The sequence below is a fragment of the Muntiacus reevesi genome, chromosome 4, assembly GCF_963930625.1.
Source record: "Muntiacus reevesi chromosome 4, mMunRee1.1, whole genome shotgun sequence".
NCBI classification, from domain to species: Eukaryota; Metazoa; Chordata; class Mammalia; order Artiodactyla; family Cervidae; genus Muntiacus; species Muntiacus reevesi.
The window spans coordinates 74546249-74567965 of NC_089252.1; the positions used below are offsets into that span (position 1 = coordinate 74546249).

General features: G+C 51.2%; 1 protein-coding gene and 1 non-coding gene across 4 annotated transcripts in view; one reads left to right on the top strand and one right to left on the bottom strand.

The window, feature by feature from the left end:
- The first annotated feature begins 215 nt into the window (after positions 1-215).
- Positions 216-21717, top strand: part of GASK1A (golgi associated kinase 1A) — a 49191-nt gene continuing 27689 nt past the window's right edge. For 2 of the 3 annotated variants that reach the window (XM_065935266.1, XM_065935267.1), the window contains exon 1: positions 15714-15836. In XM_065935266.1, the coding sequence (XP_065791338.1) occupies positions 15765-15836 (72 nt within the window). In that variant the 5' untranslated portion in view covers positions 15714-15764. Of the gene's footprint in view, positions 565-15713; positions 15837-21717 lie in introns of those variants that run through there. The other variant, XM_065935268.1, reaches the window with a different exon arrangement.
- Positions 5874-5980, bottom strand: LOC136167986 (U6 spliceosomal RNA). The gene has a single exon (XR_010663154.1). It is a non-coding gene; the product is annotated as a U6 spliceosomal RNA (small nuclear RNA).

Sequence of the window (21717 nt, forward strand, 5' to 3'; positions counted from 1 at the left end):
GGGTTGCCTCGGGCTCACTGGACACCGCACTCCTTGGAGGCGAGAGGAGGCGATGCCCCGGGCCTGGCGCAGCGCCCCTCGCCCCCCGCCGCCCATCACCGGCGGCCGGCGCGGCCGGGTCCTCCCTAGCACCTGGGCTCCTGCTCCAGGCGGCGGCGGCGGCCCGAGCCCCAGGCAGGGCTTTTATTGTGAAAGGCGCCCCCCCTCCCGCGCTTTCGGGGAAGTGGGGAGGCTGGGCCGGACCGCGAGGCACGGACTTCGCAAACTCTGCGGACGTCAGTAGCCGGTCTGGGAGGGCTCGAGGCTGCGGGAAGGGTCCCGCAGAACCGCAGATCCCGCGTGTGCATTGGCCCAGACCCCCTGTACCAAGCCTAATCGCGGAGCATCCCGCCGCGCACGCCCGCCCCGGAGTTGGCCGCTAGAGAGCTGTGGCCCCTCGGTCCCGAACCCGCGTCCAGAGCCGCCCCGAGATCCACGGGGCCAGGGGCGGGCCGGGCCGGTGGGATGAACTGGCGAGCGGGCTGAGTGCGCCCGGGAGCCGCTCCAGCCCCCGCGGGGGACATGGTAGGAATCGCGGGCGGGGACGCGTGGCCGGGCGGGTGGGAAGGTGGGCACCCAGACAGGTGGCAGCGAGCACTGCACCCTCTCCGGGCGCGCGGAGCCGGCGCGGCTTCCTGGGGCCTGAATTGTTCCCTGAAAGTTGCAGGAGGGCGGGGACTTAGGAAGGGGCGATCGGCTTTTCTGCTTCCCTTGGCGGGGAGGACGGTAACCGGGCGGCTTTCCTTTTGGACCGGCACATCCTGGCTGCATGTAAGCTTCTGGCAGGGGTGCACTGGCTCCATCCAGTCCCCAGGGCAGCGCTGGGAGAGGATTCCCTGAGGCACCCGACGCAGCCTCTGAGGGGTGAGACGCGTTTGAAATCGGTTTATTCCTCTGAAAGATGCATGTGCATTTTCTGTTAGCTTCTTACTGTGTGAGTCCTGTTTTAAGACGTTGTGCCTTGCACCTACTATCACAGAATTAAATCGGCCCTGGTAAAGTTCTGATGCTTGTCTTCCAGAGCCCCACCCGGCTCCGCCTCCCAGGACCACAGGACAGATGTGGGAGCCCTGGAGGGCATCATTCATGAAGGCAGGGACCTCATAAACAGCAGCCCTCCCGTTGATAAAGCTCACAGACATTAACAAGCAAGATACACAGACCCTAAAAAATATGATTCAGGCAGCTTAGCTAAAGCACAGGTGCAGACCCAGAAAAGGGGCTTCCCTCAACACTGGCTGCTCAGCTCTGCTTCCAAGTTAGAAGCTATTCGCAGATTCTTTCCGGTGGCTCAGCAATAAAGAATCTGCCTGCGATGCAGGAGATGCAGGAGACATGGGTTCGATCCTTGGGTTGTGACGATCCCCTGGAGGAAGGCACGGCAACCCACTCCAGTACTCTTGCCTGGGAAATCCCGTGGACAGAGGAGCCTGGGGGGTTATAGTCCATGGGGTCGCAAAGAGCCGGACACAACTGAGGAGATGGAGCAAACACACAGAAGCTACCTGCAGCCCCCATCCACCCCTCCCTCTGTTCCCCGTCCTTCCCTGGGGGCGTCAGCTACTAGGATGAGTTTGAACTCGGAGGGGCCCTCCTGTCTGCTTCCACGCACAGCTTTCCCACGCTTTACTCACAGAGGGCAGTTTGGAACTCAGTGGAGATACTTCAAGGAGTTTAGCTGTGGGCCTGGAGTTAGAAGGCCCCTAGAGAAGCCTCTGCAGGATGGATGGTCTCTGGGAAAACAGCCCCCGTGGGCCCCAATGTCCTGGCAGTGACAGGACCAGAGGTAGAGGGCTGGTCACCATGAGCTGGGAGCTCAGGGAACGGGCCTGTGAGGCTGTGTGTGTGTGTCTGTGTATTTCACTTTTCCTTGCATAACACCTCCCCAGTCCTCAGAGATTTCCACCCCCGCCTCAAAACTCTAAAGAGAAATTAATAATGGAATCTTAAGGTTGGAAGAGGGGAGTGAGTGATCAGAGGTGCAGGATGTGAAAAGTGTGGAGATTTCTTTCTTTCTTTTTTTTTTAACCACAGAATTCCCTGTTCAGGGGCCCGAGTGTTTTCAGAAGAGAGCAGGGCCCAAGGCCACCCACTCAGGGCTGGTGCTGCCGTGGACAGCAGGCTTCTGTCCATGGCAGAGCCTCTGGGGCTTCCTGCGGTGCAGGCTGTGAGGGGGAGAAGATACTTGGCTTCTGCTCGGGCAGCCTCTGGGCGCTCCGATGGTATGATTGCTCCACAGCCAGGGTAGGCTTCCTGTTCCTGTGAGCCAGCAGTCTCCTGGCTTCTCACCCTCAGTTCTGGGGCATGTCGGGACCAGAAGTTGAATTGGGATTTGTCTGTGTTGGGGTCCACTTGCCAGAGAGGAGCCTAATGGTCAGCCTGTAGTAACAGAATGGCCTTGGAGGTCTGAAGGTTTCCTTTGCTTCTCCCTCCAACTGAAGGGTCCTGTGGTCCAGAGGCCCGGGGGCCCCAGAGCACCCTGGCATCGGCAGGAGTCAGTAAAGGAGGGGGCAGGGGATGAGTCCTTTGGGGGCCTCAGTTTCCTCCTCTGCAAAGTGAGAGATTGAACTGGATGCCCTTTGAGGTGCCATTTAGCTCCCAAAATGGTTAATGCCTGAATGATTCTGAGGCTGGAACCAGCCCTGGTGTGGACCTCCTGTTAACATGGTTAGCTAAAAGGTATGGGGGAGAAGTGGTTCTCAGCCCTGAACTTCATGTACTCCAGACTCAGCCCTGACCCTCCTAGACCAAATCCAAGGTGGGACCCAGACCAAGGGATGTTTTAAAATGAGGCCTCCCTGGATGGTCCCACTGTGCAACCAGAGCTGAGAACCACAGGGCTGACAGGAGGAGGAAGCGCGCTCACCTAGATGTCCCTGCATCTGTAGAACTGCCGCCCGTACATGCCAAGTCGCGTCAGTCGTGTCCGATTCTTTTGGGACCCCATGGACTCTAGCCCTCCAGGCTCCTCTGTCCATGGGACTCTCCAGGCAAGAATACTGGAGTGGGTGGCCATGCCTTCCTTCAGGGGATCTTCCCAACCCAGGAATCGAACCTGGGTTTCCCGCATTACAGGCAGATTCTTTACCACCTGAGCGCCAGGGAAGTGCTACTCCTAGAGACAGTCCTGAAATAGAAGACTTCAGTGAACTTCAGCTGGGAAACGACATATGTTACATGCCTTTCTTGGAGGATCCTCCCACAGAGAAACTTCTTTTAATTCATTAAAGCCAAAATGTGAATTTCCCCAACTTGTTTGAATATTCAGTAATTCCTGAACACTATCGTATTCCTGATCCCCCAGGGTACATAAAATGGGAAAGCCCGGGTTAGAAATATAAACTAAATGTCTGGAATCCTTAAGTGTCCTTTTTGCAGAAGTGAACACTGAACTGTGGGGCCTGTGAGGGCATTTTTGATCCCCGTGAAGGGGCTGTGAGTCTCAGCCAGGGCTTGGTGCGTCTATTTCTAAAGCTAAGAGTGCGATACTTGCCACTTTCCTTACGTGATGGTGGCAGACTTGATGTACGCTGAAGACTTTGAGTTTGGATGAAAAATAATGATAGGAGTTAAGACAATTACTGCAAACTTAAATTTTTTTTTTTTTTGGTCCTTGGGGATAAAAAATATATATGATAACAATGTATGTGAAATACAATACATTCTGTGTAACAGTCACACCGCCAACTTCTACAGGTAACTATGGTCCTCATTTTGGTGTATCCTCTATTCTCTTTGAGTATTATTTTAAGACTTGTATACAGAACATACAGTTTTGCAATCTGTCTTACCTCAGTTTTTATTTAAAAAATGTGTTTCTGTGATGTGTGCATCTCTAAAAAGGTCTTCATCACCCTACTTTCCATGCTCAGTACTGTGGTTATTATTTTTGTAATATTTATTTCTTGATTTGGCTGTATCAGGTCTTAGTTGCAGCACATGGGATCTTTTGTTGCAGTGAGTGGGCTCCAGGGTGTGTGAGCTCAGTAGTTGCAGCGTATGGGCTCAGACGTTAAAGAATCCACCTGCAGTGCGGAAGACCTGGGTTCGACCCCTGGGTTGGGGAGTTCTCCTGGAGAAGGGATAGGCTGCCCACTCCAATACTCCTAGGCTTCCTTGGTGGCTCAGATGGTAAAGAATCTGCCTGCAATGCAGGAAACCTGGGTTCAATCCCTAGGTCAGGAAGACCCCCTGGAGGAGGGCATGGCAACCCACTGCAATATTCTTGCCTGGAGAATCCCATGAACAGAGGAGCCTGGTGGGCTACAGTCCAGGGGGTCGCAAAGAGTCAGACACAGCTAAGTGACTAAGCACAGCACATGGGCCAAATTGCTCTGTGACACGTGGGGTCATAGTTCCTCGACCAGGGATACAGCCTGCACCCTCTGTGTTGCAAGGCGGATTCTTTTTTTTTTTTTCTATTTATTTTTATTAGTTGGAGGCTAATTACTTTACAATATTGCAGTGGTTTTTGCCATACATTGACATGAATCAGCCATGGATTTACATGTATTCCCCATCCCAATCCCCCCTCCCACCTCCCTCTCCATCCGATTCCTCTGGGTCTTCCCAGTGCACCAGCCCCAAGCACTTGTCTCATGCACCCAACCTGGGCTGGTGATCTGTTTCACACTTGATAATATACATGTTTCAGTGCTGTTCTCGTGAAACATCCCACCCTTGCCTTCTCCCACAGAGTCCAAAAGTCTGTTCTGTACATCTGTGTCTCTTTTTCTGTTTTGCATATAGGATTATCGTTACCATCTTTCTAAATTCCATCTATATGTGTTAGTATGCTGTAATGGTCTTTATCTTTCTGGCTTACTTCACTCTGTATAATGGGCTCCAGTTTCATCCATCTCATTAGAACTGATTCAAATGAATTCTTTTTAATGGCTGAGTAATATTCCATTGTGTATATGTACCACAGCTTCCTTATCCATTCGTCTGCTGATGGGCGTCTAGGTTGCTTCCATGTCCTGGCTATTATAAACAGTGCTGTGATGAACATTGGGGTGCACATGTCTCTTTCAGATCTGGTTTCCTCGGTGTGTATGCCCAGGAGTGGGATTGCTGGGTCATATGGCAGTTCTATTTCCAGTTTTTTAAGAAATCTCCACACTGTTTTCCATAGCGGTTGTACTAGTTTGCATTCCCACCAACAGTGTAAGAGGGTTCCCTTTTCTCCACACCCTCTCCAGCATTTATTGCTTGTAGACTTTTGGATAGCAGCCATCCTGACTGGCATGTAATGGTACCTCATTGTGGTTTTGATTTGCATTTCTCTGATAATGAGTGATGTGGAGCATCTCTTCATGTGTTTGTTAGCCATCTGTATGTCTTCTTTGGAGAAATGTCTGTTTAGTTCTTCGGCCCATTTTTTGATTGGGTCATTTATTTTTCTGGAATTGAGCTGCAGGAGTTGCTTGTATATTTTTGAGATTAATCCTTTGTCTGTTGCTTCATTTGCTATTATTTTCCCCAATCTGAGGGCTGTCTTTTCACCTTGCTTATAGTTTCCTTTGTTGTGCAAAAGCTTTTAAGTTTCATTAGGTCCCATTTGTTTATTTTTGGTTTTATTTCCAATATTCTGGGAGGTGGGTCATAGAGGACCCTGCTGTGATTTATGTAGGAGAGTGTTTTGCCTATGTTCTCCTCTAGGAGTTTTATAGTTTCTGGTCTTACATTTAGATCTTTAATCCATTTTGAGTTTATCTTTGTGTATGGTGTTGGAAAGTGTTCTAGTTTCATTCTTTTACAAGTGGTTGACCAGTTTTCCCAGCACCACTTGTTAAAGAGGTTGTCTTTTTTCCATTGTATATCCTTGCCTCCTTAAAAATATGGAACACTTCACGAATTTGCATGTCATCCTTGCGCAGGGGCCATGCTAATCTTCTCTGTATCGTTCCAATTTTAGTATATGTGCTGCCGAAGCGAGCATGCAAGGTGGATTCTTAACCACTAGACCGCCAGGCAGTTCTCAGTACCATGGTTCTGATAGTCATCTCCTTGCCTGTGGACTTCAGGTTGTTTCCACTTTGGGGTTGTTTTCAATATCCCGGGGCCGGCTTCTGATCATCCGTGGAAATGGGAATCAAGCAGTCGCACAAGAACAAATTGATTCAGACTCTTCATCAAGGATTTTACTGCAGCCACCCTCGAGGGCCCGGAGTGTGGGTGTGGGAGGACTTTCCTCTTGTCTGTCTTCACTCTACTATGAGCATGTCATCAGGCAGCCATGGGGAGAAGGGCATCCCAGGGAAGCCCACACATGGCTCACTTCTCCTTGGAAGAACCAAGAGCTCCTGTCCCTAGAGGTTAAGACCTGGGAGGGAATCTCTAGGTGAAAGAGCTAAGGCTGGAGAAGGGGTGTGACCTTCTCCAGGTCCCCTCGTTCGTCATATCCTTGAGGCCTCTGCTGCAGCTTGGAGTGGCGGGATTGGGGGTTGGGAGGCACGTGGTTTGAAATCAGAAAGAGGTTTGTGCCAGACTAGGCTACCGTGTGGCTTTGAGTAAGCACTCCAATGCTTTGAACCTCAGGCCCCTCATCTATAAAATGGGCTTATACCTAGGGGTTGCTATGAGGAGCAAAGGAATCTCAGAGGTGAAATCCCGTGGTACCCCAAGGGTGCTATAAGAATGGGTATAAGGAGCCCACAAAAATAGATTTTCTTTTTGTCAGGACCTAAAACAGTAAGGAAGTCATTGATGTATTTTATCTAATGCTAACTACTGGATAGGAGATGCTCCTGGGACTCTAAGTATGGGACAAGTGGAAATAGATTCTAACCTGTGGTAGTCTTCTTGCTCCTTTTAGATCTCTCTTCTCACCAATACCCAGTCCCTGGGAGATGCCTGCCCTGTCTGTGTGCCCTGGGCCTCCTTGCTGAGTGTTGGTTGAGTGAGCAGGCAGCCCCATTCAGCTGCAGCCCCCGAGGTCTAAGGTCTGGGCGCCCTGGCAGATGACCCTGCAGGAGGTCTGAGTGAAGCCTTCAGGTTCTCAGGCTCAGCTGGAGAAGCAGTTAAACCAGTTTTGGAATCAGAACTGGGAATCAGGACTTCGAGCCCTTGGAGCCTGTGGGGAATTCGATACCCGCTCCTGTGGGCACCCGGCTCACAGAGCAGCTCCTGCTACATACAGAAACCAGGCTCTGTAGGGCTGGCCCGGGAAGCAGGGTTTAAGCAACCTGCTGGCCCCAGCCAGGCCAAGCAGGAGCTGGTCCAAAAGCAGTGGTTTGGAAGGGATAGCGTAGAGGTGGGGATAGGCCTCAAGGAAAATGACGTCCTTCTTAGTGTCAGGGGAGAGGGGGAGAAATGTGCCCCAGTTCCTCCTCAAAGATGCTGACAGTCCCCCAGAAGAGGCCTGGGGGCTAGCCCTCCCTTCCTACCCAGGTGCTGGTGTCGAAGCAGAGCGCTTTCCGATTCCTTGAGGCCTGGGCGCCTGAGCCACCAAGGCTGTCTGTGCTTGGTTTAGTTTTCTGATATGACTGCTAAAGCGTTTCCACCTGGGCTGCTCGGGGTGCAACCCCTGTGTCGTCTGGATGCGCCTACTACACAGGCTTGTGTCTGATGGGCCACCTGGCCCGCGGTGAGGATGGAGCCAGGTTTGTGGGCGACCCCCAGGCGGCCTTCCCTGTATGCCCCCCACACCAGGTGCATATATTCTTGGAAGTGTCCTGGGGGCTCCACAAGTGCTTGCTGAGAGGGCCCAGAAGGGGCCGTGAAGCGGCAGCTGGTGAATGGCGGGGTGAAGGCGGGTCAGAGTGGGAGGCGGGAGGGGAGGATGCGGGGGGTGGGGAAGCAGGGGGGGCCTCCGCTGGTCTCCAGGCCTTGAGTGGTTCTCAAAGAACTCGGGTCTCCAGGGCCTGACTGTCCCTCCTCGTGGAATTCTCGGGGGAGGATTTTGCAGTGATGGAACTGTCGTGTCCTGATTGTGGTGGGTGGTGGTCCTATCCACATGCTAAGACTCATAGAACTGGATACAAAAGTTTTAGTTTTACTGAAAAAATAATTTAAAAAATAGTTTAAAAAGTAATATAAAAGCAAGAAGAGGGAAAAGCAGTCTAGTAGAAGGAACAGCTTGAGCAAAGCCCTAAGGGCAAAAGTGAGCTGTCCAAGCTGGCTGGGAGGGAGTTGGAGGGAACCTTCTGGAAATGCGCTGGAGGCAGGTCCTCTCCCCAGCCAGAGGCGGGATTTGTGCTACCATCCTGAGAACAGAGGGGCAACGGGAGGGCTTTTGAGCTTGGAGAGGTGGGATTGTGTTTGCATTTTAGAGAGCAGTTTCCCAGGGAGGGGAGACTGCAGGGGGCGGGTGGAGGGGCAGTCGTGACCCCTGACCCTGGTGGACCAGAGGGAGGCGTGGCCAGAGGGAGCAGGTGTGGGGGATATTCAGGCAGGAGAACCTCCAGCCCTTGGCAACCTGAGGACAAGTCAAGAGCAACTTCCATTTCTTGCTCGAGCATCTGCATACAGAGGCTTCTGTGCCTTGCTCCTCTTTCTTCATCATAAAGATAAGACCCCTTATCTTATGGGGCCTTTTGACCACCGGATGCGAAGAGCTGACTCGTTGGAAAAGACCCCGATGCTGGGAAAGATCGAAGGCAAAAAGAGAGGAGGGGGTGCGCCAGAGGATGAGATGATGAGGTAGCATCACCAACTCAATGGGCATGAATTTGAGCGTACTCAGAGAGTGGAGGACAGGGAAGCCTGGTGTGCTGCAGTCTGTGGGGTCACAAAAAGAGCTGGACGCGCCAGCGACTGAATGGCAACAGTGGGGTCCTGGGACTTCCCTGGTGGTCCAGTGGCTAAGACTCTGAGCTCCCAATGCAGGGGGCCTGGTTTTAAGTCCTGGTCAGGGAACTAGGTCCCACATGGCTCAACTAAATACCCTGCATGCTGCAATGAAGATCAAAGATCCCAAGTGCTGCAGCTAAGACCTGGTGCAGCCAAATAAACAGACACATTTAAAAAAAAGAACAATGGGGTCCTATAACTAGCCACCCTTAGAAGTAACATGATATAGAAGTAACTTATTTAAAAATTATTCTAATCATTTTCAGTTCTATAAAATAGATCACTATGGTATATTCTTAGAGTCACGGTGAAGTGTTTGACATTTCTCCATTAATCCTCTGAATTGGTTTTGCTGTTATAATCATAAAACTAGGAGAAATAATTGCAATAAAAATGAGTACAGTGTTACTCATGTAACACTCCGGCCACCTTACCTGCAACGCCCTGGCACCTTCTTGGCTAGTGCAGCCACTGAGGTCCCCTTCTTTGTGGCCCCCAGATCCTGCTGGGAGGTGGGCAGGGTGGCGGCCACTCCATCGCTCCTGGCCCAGCTGCCCCGCCTGACAGGGGCTCAGGCTCGGGCTCGGGCTTGGGTTTCTGCTAAGTGGCTGCAGGAAGGGGCTGAGTCCCATGCTGTTTACTCGCGGGCAGTTTTTGTTTGGCTTTCGAGGGCGTTTGCTTGCAGTGAGCAAACAACCTCTTCCAGAAACATCTGGAAAAATCACATCCTTCCATCTTGGCTTGGGCAGCAGGTTCATGGTTCCATGTTCAGGAGCCAATGGAGGGATTTTTCCAGAAATGCCATCAGTCAAAGAACTGGCCAAAGACAGCTGAGGGGGTTAGGACTAAAGGAGAGAAAAGGAGAGAAAAAAGATCAGTGTTAAGAGCTGGAGGTTTATGGATGCCAGATGAAGAGACGGGGGTTCAAAGACAGAAGGGACGGCCCCAGGGAGGCCCTTTCACCCCTGGGGACCCGCAGGGGCCCACAGGTGCCCCTCAAAGTCTGAGCAGGCCAGCCGGGGGACATGGGGCCAGGCTGTGCTGGGCACGGTGCTTCAGGCTGGGTTTCCGCAGCGTGCCCCTGCGGCGGAGCAGTGACGCTTCCCACCGGCCTGGCAGCCGAGGGCTGACGCCCCCGCCTCTCTGCGCTTCCCGTGTCCCATGTCTGCCCGGTGCTCCTGCCGGGGGAGCTTTATCAGCAGAACAAACCTGGCTTGTCCGGCAGCTGCCTGGCTTCTGTGCAGACTGGTTTTGCAGCAGTGCTTTAAGGAGCCTTCCAATGGACTAGTAGGATTCTCAAGACTCTCCATCTCCTCGGTCTCAGTCTCCACGTGTCCTGAAAGGAGAGGATCCATGTGCGTGCACTCCTCCATGCCAAGGTCCCTTCATATACACAAGCTGGCGACTTACAGCTCCCGCAGAAACACCTGTTAACACAGCCCAGCTAGTTACCCAGTGGGGAATCTTGTCTGTGGTCATGTGCCCGTCTGGACTGTAGACTAAAGGCAGCGGCCATGCCCTTCTTTGTTCTGGCCACGGTTTAAAACATAGCTCAAGCACTTTTAGATGCTTGGGGCCTCTTATCTGAGGTGGAAAGGGAAGACCTACCTGCAGTCAAACCTGTAACCCTAAAGGGTCAACATTTCAAAAGTTACAGGGTTCACAACCCCCTTCATGCTTTCCTCCAAAGGAAATGAAGGGGCCTCGGCCCCAGGGGTCACGTGATGATGGGTTTCCAGCCAGGTAGAAAGGAGCGGGGTGGGAAGGAGTGATGGACTCACGCTGTCCGAGGTGGGCTGAGGGCAGTGGGTCGCGCTCCCTGGGCTGTCTGGGCCCCATGGAGGTGGAGGCTGCGGCCGGTTTGCGGGCAGGAGGCTGGGATGGCCCGTGAATGGGCCTTTCGGATGTCCATCCCCGTGCAGGGAGGAGGGTGGGCGGGACACACAGGCCTCTTTCTCCAGGACAGAGCGGCTCTGTTGTCTGTGCACACAGAAGCTCAGTGTGTACCTGCGGGGGGCCCCGGATCCCGGCTGGGGGGCTGGCCGCCGGCAGCGGTGGCCCCCCGGACAGACACCCGGCCACGGCCTGCAGGCCCCCATGGGCCAGCTCCGCCAGCTCTGTCTCACCCGCTCCCCCTGCTCTCCCCACGGTTCCTGCTGCCCCAGAGATCTTCTTGCAGCTACAAAGATGTTATTGTATTCCTTCCTTTCAGAACAGTCTCCTGAAACTCTAGTTAAAATCCCCTCATTTCCCTTTGAGGAGGGGGTAGGGACATCTGGGCAATGCCAGCCTGTTCGGTTGCTTCTCTGGGTGTCAGGAAAGGCTCCTGTTCACACTCACCCATTCCTTGTTCACACTCATCCATCCCCTGGGCTTAAACTGTAATTGTCACAGAGCCTGTACCAGCGCCTGGTATGAACGCATGAGGGGTTCAGAGGTGAGTTCTAACCGGAACAGCTGAATTCAAACCCTGCTTACCACCTGGCGCAAGTCAATGATCCTTTAACCTCCTTTAACCAGGTGGCTGAAGTAGCACTAATCTTTGGAGCTCTGCTTAAACTCTGCTTCTGTATAGATGGTTGTCTGTGTGATCTGACCTTCAAATATGCCCAGAACCCCCTTTGTCTAAAAAATGTCTTTCCTCAGCTTCTACTCCAAGGTCATTAAAAAATAACCTTCAGCAAACTTCTAGTGAGTGCTGGCCTCTGTGCTGGCTGTGCGATCATTCACATTAGAACTGATAACAGCAAATGTTTGCATTGGGCTTTGTAACTCTCTTATCCATTACCGTGTTGAATCTTCAGTCCTTCAAGTGTTAAGGCTGCTATCATTGGATCCAGTTTAGAGAGTAGTAAATAGAGTAGCTTAGAGATCAGTTCAGTTCAGTCGCTCAGTTGTGTCCGACTCTTTGCGACCTCATGAACCGCAGCACGCCAGGCCTCCCTGTCCATCACCAACTCCCGGAGTCCACCCAAACCCACGTCCGTCGAGTCGATGATGCCATCCAGCCATCTCATCCTCCGTTGTCCCCTTCTCCTCCTGCCCTCAATCTTTCCCAGCATCAGGGTCTTTTCCAATGAGTCAGCTCTTCCCATCAGGTGGCCAAAGTATTGGAGTTTCAGCTTCAGCATCAGTCCTTCCAACGAACACCCAGGACTGATCTCCTTTAAGATGGACTGGTTGGATCTCCTTGCAGTCCAAGGGACTCTCAAGAGTCTTCTCCAACACCACAGTTCAAAAGCATCAATTCTTCGGCGCTCAGCTTTCTTCACAGTCCAACTCTCACATCCATACATGACCACTGGAAAAACCATAGCCTTGACTAGACGGACCTTTGTTGGCAAAGTAATGTCTCTGCTTTTTATTATGCTGTCTAGGTTGGTCATAACTTTCCTTCCAAGGAGTAAGCGTCTTTTAATTTCATTGCTGTAATCACCATCTGCACTAATTTGGGAGCCTAGAAAAATAAAGTCAGCTACTGTTTCCACTGTTTCCCCATCTATCTGCCATGAAGTGATGGAACCGGATGCCATGATCTTAGTTTTCTGAATATTGAACTTTAAGCCAACTTTTTCACTCTCCTGTTTCACTTTCATCAAGAGGCTCTTTAGTTCTTCTTCACTTTCTGCCATAAGAGTGATGTCATCTGCATATCTGAGGTTATTGAGATTTCTCCTGGCAATCTTGATTCCAGCTTGTGCTTCCTCCAGCCCAGCATTTCTCATGATGTACTCTGCATCTAAGTTAAATAAGCAGGGTGACAATATACAGCCTTGATTTACTCCTTTTCCTATTTGGAACCAGTCTGTTGTTCCATATCCAGTTCTAACTGTTGCTTCCTGACCTGCATACAGGTTTCTCAAGAGGCAGGTTAGGTGATCTGGTATTCCCATCTCTTTCAGAATTTTCCACAGTTTATTGTGATCCACACAAAGGCTTTGGCATAGTCAATAAAGCAGAAATAGATGTTTTTCTGGAACTCTCTTGCTTTTTCAATGATCCAGCGGATGCTAGCAACTTGATCTCTGGTTCCTCTGCCTTTTCTAAATCCAGCTTGAACATCTGGAAGTTCATGGTTCACGTATTGCTGAAGCCTGGCTTGGAGAATTTTAGGCATTACTTTACTAGATCAGCGATGCTCTAATTGCCAGGTCATACAGTTCATATGTTTGAAGGATGTTAAGGTGGGCCCTACAGTGGACTTTACGTATGAGCAAACTCCAGGAGATACTGAAGGACAGGGAAGCCTGGCGCGCTGCAGTCCATGGGGTTGCAAAGAGTCAGACATGACTTAGCGACTGAGCAACAACTACAACCACAAATCTGAGTCTCTTTCCATTCGATCAACCTGAAAATTCTCACACTTAGTACATAGCTGTTTTATTTTGGTAGCATCTGTGGAAATTTTCTGTTACAAGTAAACATTCTTGGAAATGAGTTTTTTATGTAGAGTGTGACCTGGGGGTGTGGGTCCCAGGAGTATCTTGTTTAGACTTGGGTGGTGGGGGGAAGGGAGGGAAGGGCTGAGGCTGGAAGTAGGAGCCCTGGACACGGGCGAGAATGGATTTGGAGAGAGGAGTGAGGACAGCCGTGAGGCGATGAGGACAGGACACACAGGCGGCAGGGTGTGTTGGAGCTGGGGCTAGGGGGTGAGGAAGGCCAGCGCTGGGGGAGAAGTCCTGCCAGGGAGCGCCAGCTCAGAGGCCCATCTTGACTGTGCTTTGCTTGGGGCACCTCCAGAGCTTGCAGCAGACATCAAAGCAGCATCTCCATGAAGGGCTGAAGGAGTCCCCCTTTCTGGAAGCTTCTGAGGAGACTGCCCAGGACCGGAAACATGAGGGGCTAGCAGAGCATTCTCTTTTATGATGAAAACAGACCTGCTCCTCTTCTCTGGCTCTGAGAGGGTCCCTGTGACACTGAGGGGTGTTTCCCCTCATCTCTCGTCCCGGGCGATCGCTTTCTCCCTGGTTAGGTAGTGAACCTCTGCAAGGCGGCAGCTCCCCAGAGCGCCCAGGGCGGCCCAAGCCTAGAACTCAGCAAGTGGCCCCAGAGCTCAGTCCAGTATGACTTTCTGAGAAGATGGACATGTTCTACTCTGCACCTTCCACCTCGGTGGCCACCCCAGGTGACTGCTGAGCAATTGAAACGGAGTGAGTGCAACCCAGGAATGGAAATGTTAAATTTTAATGAGTTTAAATGTAAACAGCCACCGGTGGTTCGTGGCTCTCATATTGGACAGTGCCGATCTGGCCCAGGAAGTATAAACGGAAGTTTATACTTCTGTATAAACTTCCGCCCAGGCTGGTGGCATAAGGGAAAGAAGTGGGCTGGGTGTAATGAAGACAATACCCATCTACGTTTTGTTTTCTCTGGTTGTATTGAGCTGTGCTCAGGGAAGTGTTTATATTTTTGGAAAAACAACAAAGCAATCGAGACTCCAAAGGCAACCGTTCTTCCTTCTCTTGGGAGACACGTTAAGGCACAGTGGAGCCTGTAGTAGACGGCAGAGAGCGTATCATTGAGAGAGGGAGCCGTCCTCCGCTCCAGCCATTTGAGAACATGGGCCCAGGTTGTGGCTCAAACTTCTCCCTTTTCATAGGAGGCTGGAAATCTGGAGTTTTATAGGAAATATCCTGGTTTTTAAACATTGGCTCAAATTTATTTAAAACCTCTTAGGCCACACAAAACACATCTGTAGGCCAGATTCAGCCCAAGGATCCCGGTTTACGAACTCTCCTCCAGGCCTGATTCTGGAGAAATCCATACGACCTGCTGTGACTGGGATGGATTTAAGGCAGAGTCAGGTGGATTTTCCCCTTGGTGGCCCCAACTGGCTCAGCCCCCCTGTTGCCACGAGCTTGGTTGGAATTGGGGGGAAGTGTGTACTTAGGACACAGACCTGCCCCCCTCTCCCACTCTTCTCTGGGGCCGTGTCCCTAGCCTCTGAGCAGCCAGAAGGTAGAAATCTCTGGAAGGCTGGAACAGAATGGCCCAGAGAAAAACTTGCTTTCATTTTTCAGCTTCAATCCCCACTCCCAGGCATGAGGACAAAACTGTATGGCCGTTAATATCAAGGCAGCCAGAGAAAATTTCCGACAAATGACAGGGTCTCGAAAATTCCATCTGGTCTGCGGTGTCCCCACACTAGTGCTCTTGTGAGCTGGAACAAAATGGTAATTCAGTCACGGTGTGGAGAAGGCTCCTGGGGCGGCCGGAAGGGCTGGAAAAGCCCCAACATACAATCAACGTAGAGATTGGAGCAGAGCAGCCAGCAGCAGGGAGGGAGGGATAAAGGACACGGCGTTTAGCCGCTTGGGAGCAGAGCAGGCGAGCATGTGTTCTCAATGCAGGTGCTGGGAACCCTGCCGTGGAGGTAACCCCGTGGGTCCTGCTAGAGAAGTCTGATCAGTCATCCGTGTGTGCATGCTCAGTTGTTTCAGGCGTGTCTGACTCTTTGCAAGCCCATGGACAGTAGCCCGCCAGGCTCCTCTGTCCATGGGGTTCTCCGGGCAAGAATACTGGAGTGGGTTGCCATGCCCTCCTCCAGGGGATCTTCCCAACCCAGGGATCGAAATCACGTCTCTTATGTCTCCTGCGTTGGCAGGCGGGCTCTTTACCACTAGCGCCGCCGGAGAAGTCCCATGATAAGTTATGAGTAAACGTGATTATATTTCAGCTTCTATTTTGCATGTTTTCACACAATGTTTTCATACAACTCTCACAGCACTTAGTGGAGTGATTTTATATTTTTAAATGACAAGCCCCACCAGAACGTCACCACTGCTCTTGACGTTTCACTCCTGCCTGGAGCAGCGCTTTGCTCAGGAACATCTGCTCAATGCGGTAAAGAATGGTCCACCCACTGAGAGGGGTGCCATTCGTGTTGCCATGGGACAGACGTGGAAGTGGAGACCTGAGTCCACACAGCCAGGATGCCGCGGAGCTGGGATCCACATCCTCGCAGCCTGGCTCTGAACCGGCGTGTCATGGAGGGGCTGGTGGTGGTGAGCCTGGGGAGCTGCTGCCTTGCTCTGGGCCCAGAGACAGTAGCCTCATCTACAAGTCCCTGTATTTCCATTCTATTTCACGTCAGAAGTTGGAAGGTTTAACTTTTTGCATCTTTTTGTAACATTTTTTGGTAACTTTCTTCTGTATCATTCCCAGATAGAGGAATAAGTACAGTTCAGGGTCTTGCAGTTGGGGAGCAGGAGAGGCGGGGGGAGGGCAGAATGCAAGCAAGAATTAATACTTTGTAAACACTGTTCTTCCTACACTCTTTATTTGACAGTGCTGATCCCAAGAGATGAACTGTATAACCATCTAACAAATGGCTGAGATTACAATTTAATTTTAGATGTATCGGAGGTAGAATGGGGGCATAAGGCCGTTAAAGACTAATTTCTCCTCCTTGCTAGTTTTGGCTTGTAAAGTCTTGCCCGGGGCATACCTCCCTAACTAAAATTTACGCTTTCTTGCACATGGGGGAATTCACATTCTTTCAGACCCCGAGGCACCATCATGCATTGGTGAGGGACCCAGCGGACGCCTGTGAGTTGAGCCACTTCCCTGCCTAGGAACTCTCCTTGGCTCCTCTTCGCTCTCCCCATCCCTGCCCTCCCTGCGTGTCCACCAGATACACTTCCCAGGCGCCCCAGCGCTGGGAATACCCAGCACCGCATCTTTGCCGCGGCAGAACTCTAACAGGGCTCTGGCACTGGGGGCTCGCCCAGAAAGCCTGCCTGCCTGGGACAGGCACCGTCTGAAGTTCCATGTCAGGACGCAGAGGAGAGGCACGTAGCCCTTCTGGCTGGCTCCTTCGCTCGGTGGAACCTGGTGATCCGTGATCCAGAATGGGATCATTTTGGGTGGAGCAAACAGCATGTGGTCACATCCAGCCTGAAAAGGGCTTGGCCGGTCAGAGCGGAGGAAAAGGGGCCAATGTTAGGAAACAGGAGTTTGCTGAGTGAGCTCCCAGAGCCCTTAACAAGTATGCAGAGGGGCTGCGGCGTTTGCTTCTTTGTTCATGAACAGAAAGCTGTGGGTGGGGGAGGCGCCGGTTGACTTTATCCCTTCCAAAGAGGAGATCTGGGATTCAAGGAGGGGTTGGGGGCCCTGGCTCCTGACTTCCAGGAGCCAGGAGTTTGATTTTGCCAGGCGTTTCAGTGAGGAGTTAGGGAGGTGACATGGGCAATGGTGAAGGTGGGGACGGGTGGGGCCCTGGGGTTGTAATGAGAGGGCTGGCACTGAGGGCATCTGGGGCGATGCTACTCTTTAAAATTTACGTGACCAGTGAGAGGTCAGCCACGCTTGCTTTGGAGAAGGAATCTCTGCGGGCTAGGGAGGTCTCCTGCCAGCGGGATCATCAGCTCACTTCCTTGTCTTATCCTGCAGGCTGCCTCCTCTCCTCAGACACCCTTCTCCCACCTGAGGCTGTGTCCCCTCCAGGCCCCCAGCTGCCCTTGAGGCAGCTCCCTGACCTTTTTCAAGGTCACACATCACACCCTTCTCTCCTTTCTGGATTTTTCTGATTACCAGAAACTGGGCTTCCCAGGTGGTGCTAGTGGTAAAGAACCCCACTGCCAATGCAGGAGATATAAGAGACGAAGGTTCAACTCCTAGGTCAGGAAGATCCCCTGGAGGAGGAAATGGCAACCCCCTCCAGTATTCTTGCCTGGAGAATTCCATGGACAGAGCAGTCTGGAGGGCTGCAGTCCACGGGGTCTCACAGAGTCGGACACGACTGAGTGTGCAGATACACAACATGGAAATTCTGCTGATTAGAAATCTGGTTAATTATCGCTAGTTCTTCCAAATGCTAATGGAACTAGGTGGGTCTGCGCTCAGACTGTCTCCCAGAATCCCCTGTGAGATGGTCCAGGTGATTTTCAAGACCAGTGGTCTCAGAGGGTGAGTGTGCTACGGGAATTTCCCAACTTTTGGTTTTATTTGCTGGAAACTAAAGACTCAGCCTCTGCTCTAAGGGTGGAGAAAAATGGATGTGTATTAATTTCTTTCTTAAGGGATTTTCAAAGGTAATTTTGATCTAGACTTTATTTTTGCCTGATTTGCTCCATCAAAATCTCACTCCCTCATCAGTCAGAACCCCATTGCACTTCAGTTTTTATGCATGACTTTGTGTCTGTGTTGACAGCCACGTTCGTCCCAGTGAACACTTGCTGAGGAGTAAACCGTCATGGAACACTGCATGTCTGTAACTCCGTTTATTTCACCCTCGAAATCGATGGATAGTGTGACTGGGTTGTTGTTGTTTTTCAGTCGCTCAGTTGTGTCAGACTGTTTGCAACCCCATGGACTGCAGCACTCGAGGCCTTCCTGTCCCTCACTGTCTCCGGGAGTTTGCCCAAGTTCATGTCCACCGAGTTGGTGATGCCATCCAACCATCTTATCCTCTGCCACCCTCTTCTCCTTTTGCCTTCAACTGTTCCCAGCATTGGGGTCTTTTCCAATGAGTATGACTGGGTATAAAATTCTAAACCAGTATATATATATAAAATCTAAACCAGAATGTAAATTTCTTAGCCAGAAACAATTTTCTGTCAAATTTTGAAGGATTTGCTCAATTGTGTTCCAATATTGCAGTAATGAGACCAGAGCCATTCTGATTTGTTGATGACTTTTGACTACTTGTAGGAAACCTGCTTTGGTTTTTTTTCTTTCGTTCTGGGAACTTGTGGGGTATTTCCCCCAGTGTTCTGAAATTTCGCAAGGATGTGTCTTGGTTTGTCTTCCCCTGGTTTCCCAGTAGCTGAGCGTGAGGCAGAAGTCTTTTGTGTGCTGTTTCCTTGGAGATGAGTGCCATCTCAGTGAAAACACGGAGAAGCAGGGAGCAGTGCTATGAGGATCCGTTACTGATTAAGCTGCCTGCTCCTAGTGAAGTGAAAGTTGCTCAGTTGTGTCTGACTCTTTGCAAGCCCATGGACTGTTACCCACCAGGCTCCTCTGTCCACGGAATTCTCCAGGCAAGAGTACTGGAGTGGGTTGCCATTTCCTTCCCCAGGGGATCTTTCCAACCCAAGGATTCAACCCAGGTCTCCTGCATTGCAGGCAAATTCTTTACCGTTTGAGCCACGAGGGAAGCCCAAGTGCTGCGAAGTTCAGTTGATTGCAGGGTCTTGTAGACCGACCAAGACGCTGCACAAACTGAATTCAGGACCGCTTGAATTTATCTGCTGCATTCAGTCTCCCAGCGATCAAAATTGGCTCCACTTGACCTGAGTTTGCCCTGTATTTCCAGGTTGTGTACTCCTGGGTACCACACACCTGCTAGTCCTGGGGCCTGGGTGGGGGGCCCGTGAACGACAGAGCACCTGTGGTTAGGCTGTCAGGATGTACCTATTGGTGGCTTAGAGAGCCTCGAGTAACCCCTGCTGTGGAAGCTTCCGCTTTTAATGCCTGCAGCCACAAGCTGTCTCCATGACCTCAGGGAAACGCCAGGCCATCACTAGGGTGGATCCATCCAAATGCAAAGAAGTGTCTGTGTCTGGGCGGGGAGGGAATTGCCAACAAGTGAGTTCACTACAATAGGAGTCCTGCTTTCAGTCATTTTCTTGACTACTTGGATAAGGCCATTGCCACTCACTCACCTGTTTTCTAACTTCTGAATTTTACATATCAATGCCTCCAGTCCAGTTCTCTTTATCCTTATCAGTTTGTCCCTTAAAGATAAGAGCCAGCCCCCACCTCAGTTACCCAACATCAGACAGAAAGCCCAGTTTAACTCACCTCTGAAAGCCTTGGCTTTTGAAAGCAGAAGCTTTTTAGTCTCTCTTGGGCAGGAAAAGGCCAACTTTCCAGGTTTACTTGCTTGCTTGGAGAATGGTGGTGACAGAAGCAACTCTTGTTCTCTGAGGCTTCTATAGTAGCAGGGACAGAAGTCTGGTTCACACACTGATGTAGTCAGCTGGACCTGGGTTTGAATCCCACCTCTGCCACATAGCTATGAAGCTGTGAGGATGCGACCTGAACGCCTTGGGCCTCAGTTTCCTTGATGCCTGGCGTGAACAGTGATGCCTTCCCTACAGGGAGGTTGCTGGGAGTAGACAAACTGTCATGAGTAAGATAGCTGGCATGGACCAGGTACAGGAGGTGATCCATCATGTTGACTACAGACGGCATCATGGAACTTCCTGAAGGGAGGGCCTCCGTGCCTCCAAGACAGTTCCATCCCTGCCGCAGGCTTGGCTGCCCAGCTCCTCCCTTTTCCTCTTGAGCCCCAGGCCACCTGCTGGGATGGACTCTATGCCCCGTGGTTGTTGGGAAATGTCCCATGATACCCCCGCTCCCCCCGCCATGGCGCAGCCCCTTTATTTCCTATTCAACTCACAGACTGCCCATCTGATAAACTTGCTAAAGGCAAAATTAAAGACTTAATTTTTCTATTTCAGAGTCCAAGGGTTTGTTGTTGTTTAGTTGTTAAGGCATGTATGGCTCTTTTGTGACACCATGGAGCTGTAACCCATGAGGCTCCTCTGTCCATGGGATTTCCCAGGCAAGAATACTGGAGTGGGTTGCCATGCCCTCCTCAGGGGGATCTTCCTGACCCAGAGGTCAAACCCGCATCTCCTGCATTACAGGCAGATTCTTTAGCTGAGAAGCCTGATCCCAAGGGTAGCTTTGTCGTAGCCCTCCGGAGGACCAGTCTTCAAGGCATTTTATGGCTGAGCCCCGCTCTCCTCGTGGCAGGCATCTCTCGAGTAGTGTTTAACTGTCTCCAGGGCTCCACAGCCAGTGTGCAGAAATCACAGAAGTTGGTGGCACACCAACTAATAAAAGAGCTGCTCTTTGGTCACTTGAGCAAGTGGTGGCCCCAAGGAGGCATCAGTTCCCGAGACTTCCTCACGCTCCTTCCTCTCAACCAACTGTGCGTTACCAGTCATCAGGCCCATCCATTACCGGCTGTGCACAGAGCGAGTGTGGTAAAGGATAGTGACCTAAAGAAGGTGCTGGAGACGCAAAGTGCTGCAGGGATTTAATAATCCTATAATTTAATAATTATAAATAATAATTTATAATTAAATAATAGTGCTGAGTAATGACTATCAAAATGCATGCAATGCCCTGATTTTAGCACTTTATTAAAATTCACTGAATCGTCACCACAACTCTTTGGGGTTGTACCCATCGTCATACCCATTTTTCAGGTGAGGAAACTGACGTTATGTAACACACTCATTAGTGGTGGAGCCAGTGTTTGGACCAAGAGAGTCCAGCTCCTCCAGGGTGTCCTCCAGGACTCTGCCTTTCTTTGCTAAATACTCACTGAGGGAGAAGGAAGCCTATCATCTGTGTTTCACCTGGGATCAGGTTCCCAGCTCGTGTAATGAAGAGACAGATCCAGGAATTCCTCAGATCTTCTAAAGCCTTTTCCTGGAATCGGCTTCCCCATGTCATCTGGGAGCATCAGGAATGCTTTTGGATTAGCACCGAGGGCCTTAGCTGATCCTTCCGTCCTGTGTCCCCATATTCCCAGCTCTGGCTCCTGTGTGCTGGGAAAGCACTTTGGATTCCGAAAGAGTTGGAATCCCAGCTCTTTTATTAGTTGGTGTGCCACCTGGTGCAAATGACCCAAGTCTTTCTGAACCTCAGTTTCATCTGTAAAACGGCCGTGGTGAGAATTCCTCCTTCCTTTCGAGGGTTGTGAGAATGTCTGGAAACAGCATCCTTCTCGCCATGTAGTGAAAGACAGTAAACCAGTGTGAGACGTGTGATGCGGTGGAGTCCCTGGAGAGTGACCACTGGCTGCTCCTTGGCTTTTTGTCCTCTAACTGTGCCCCTCAAGTTTAGGGAGATAGATGCCCTGGATGTAGGCAAGGCCAGTTCTGTGGAAGAATTTGGGGTGGCCAAAACTGGTTCGGGGCAAATAAT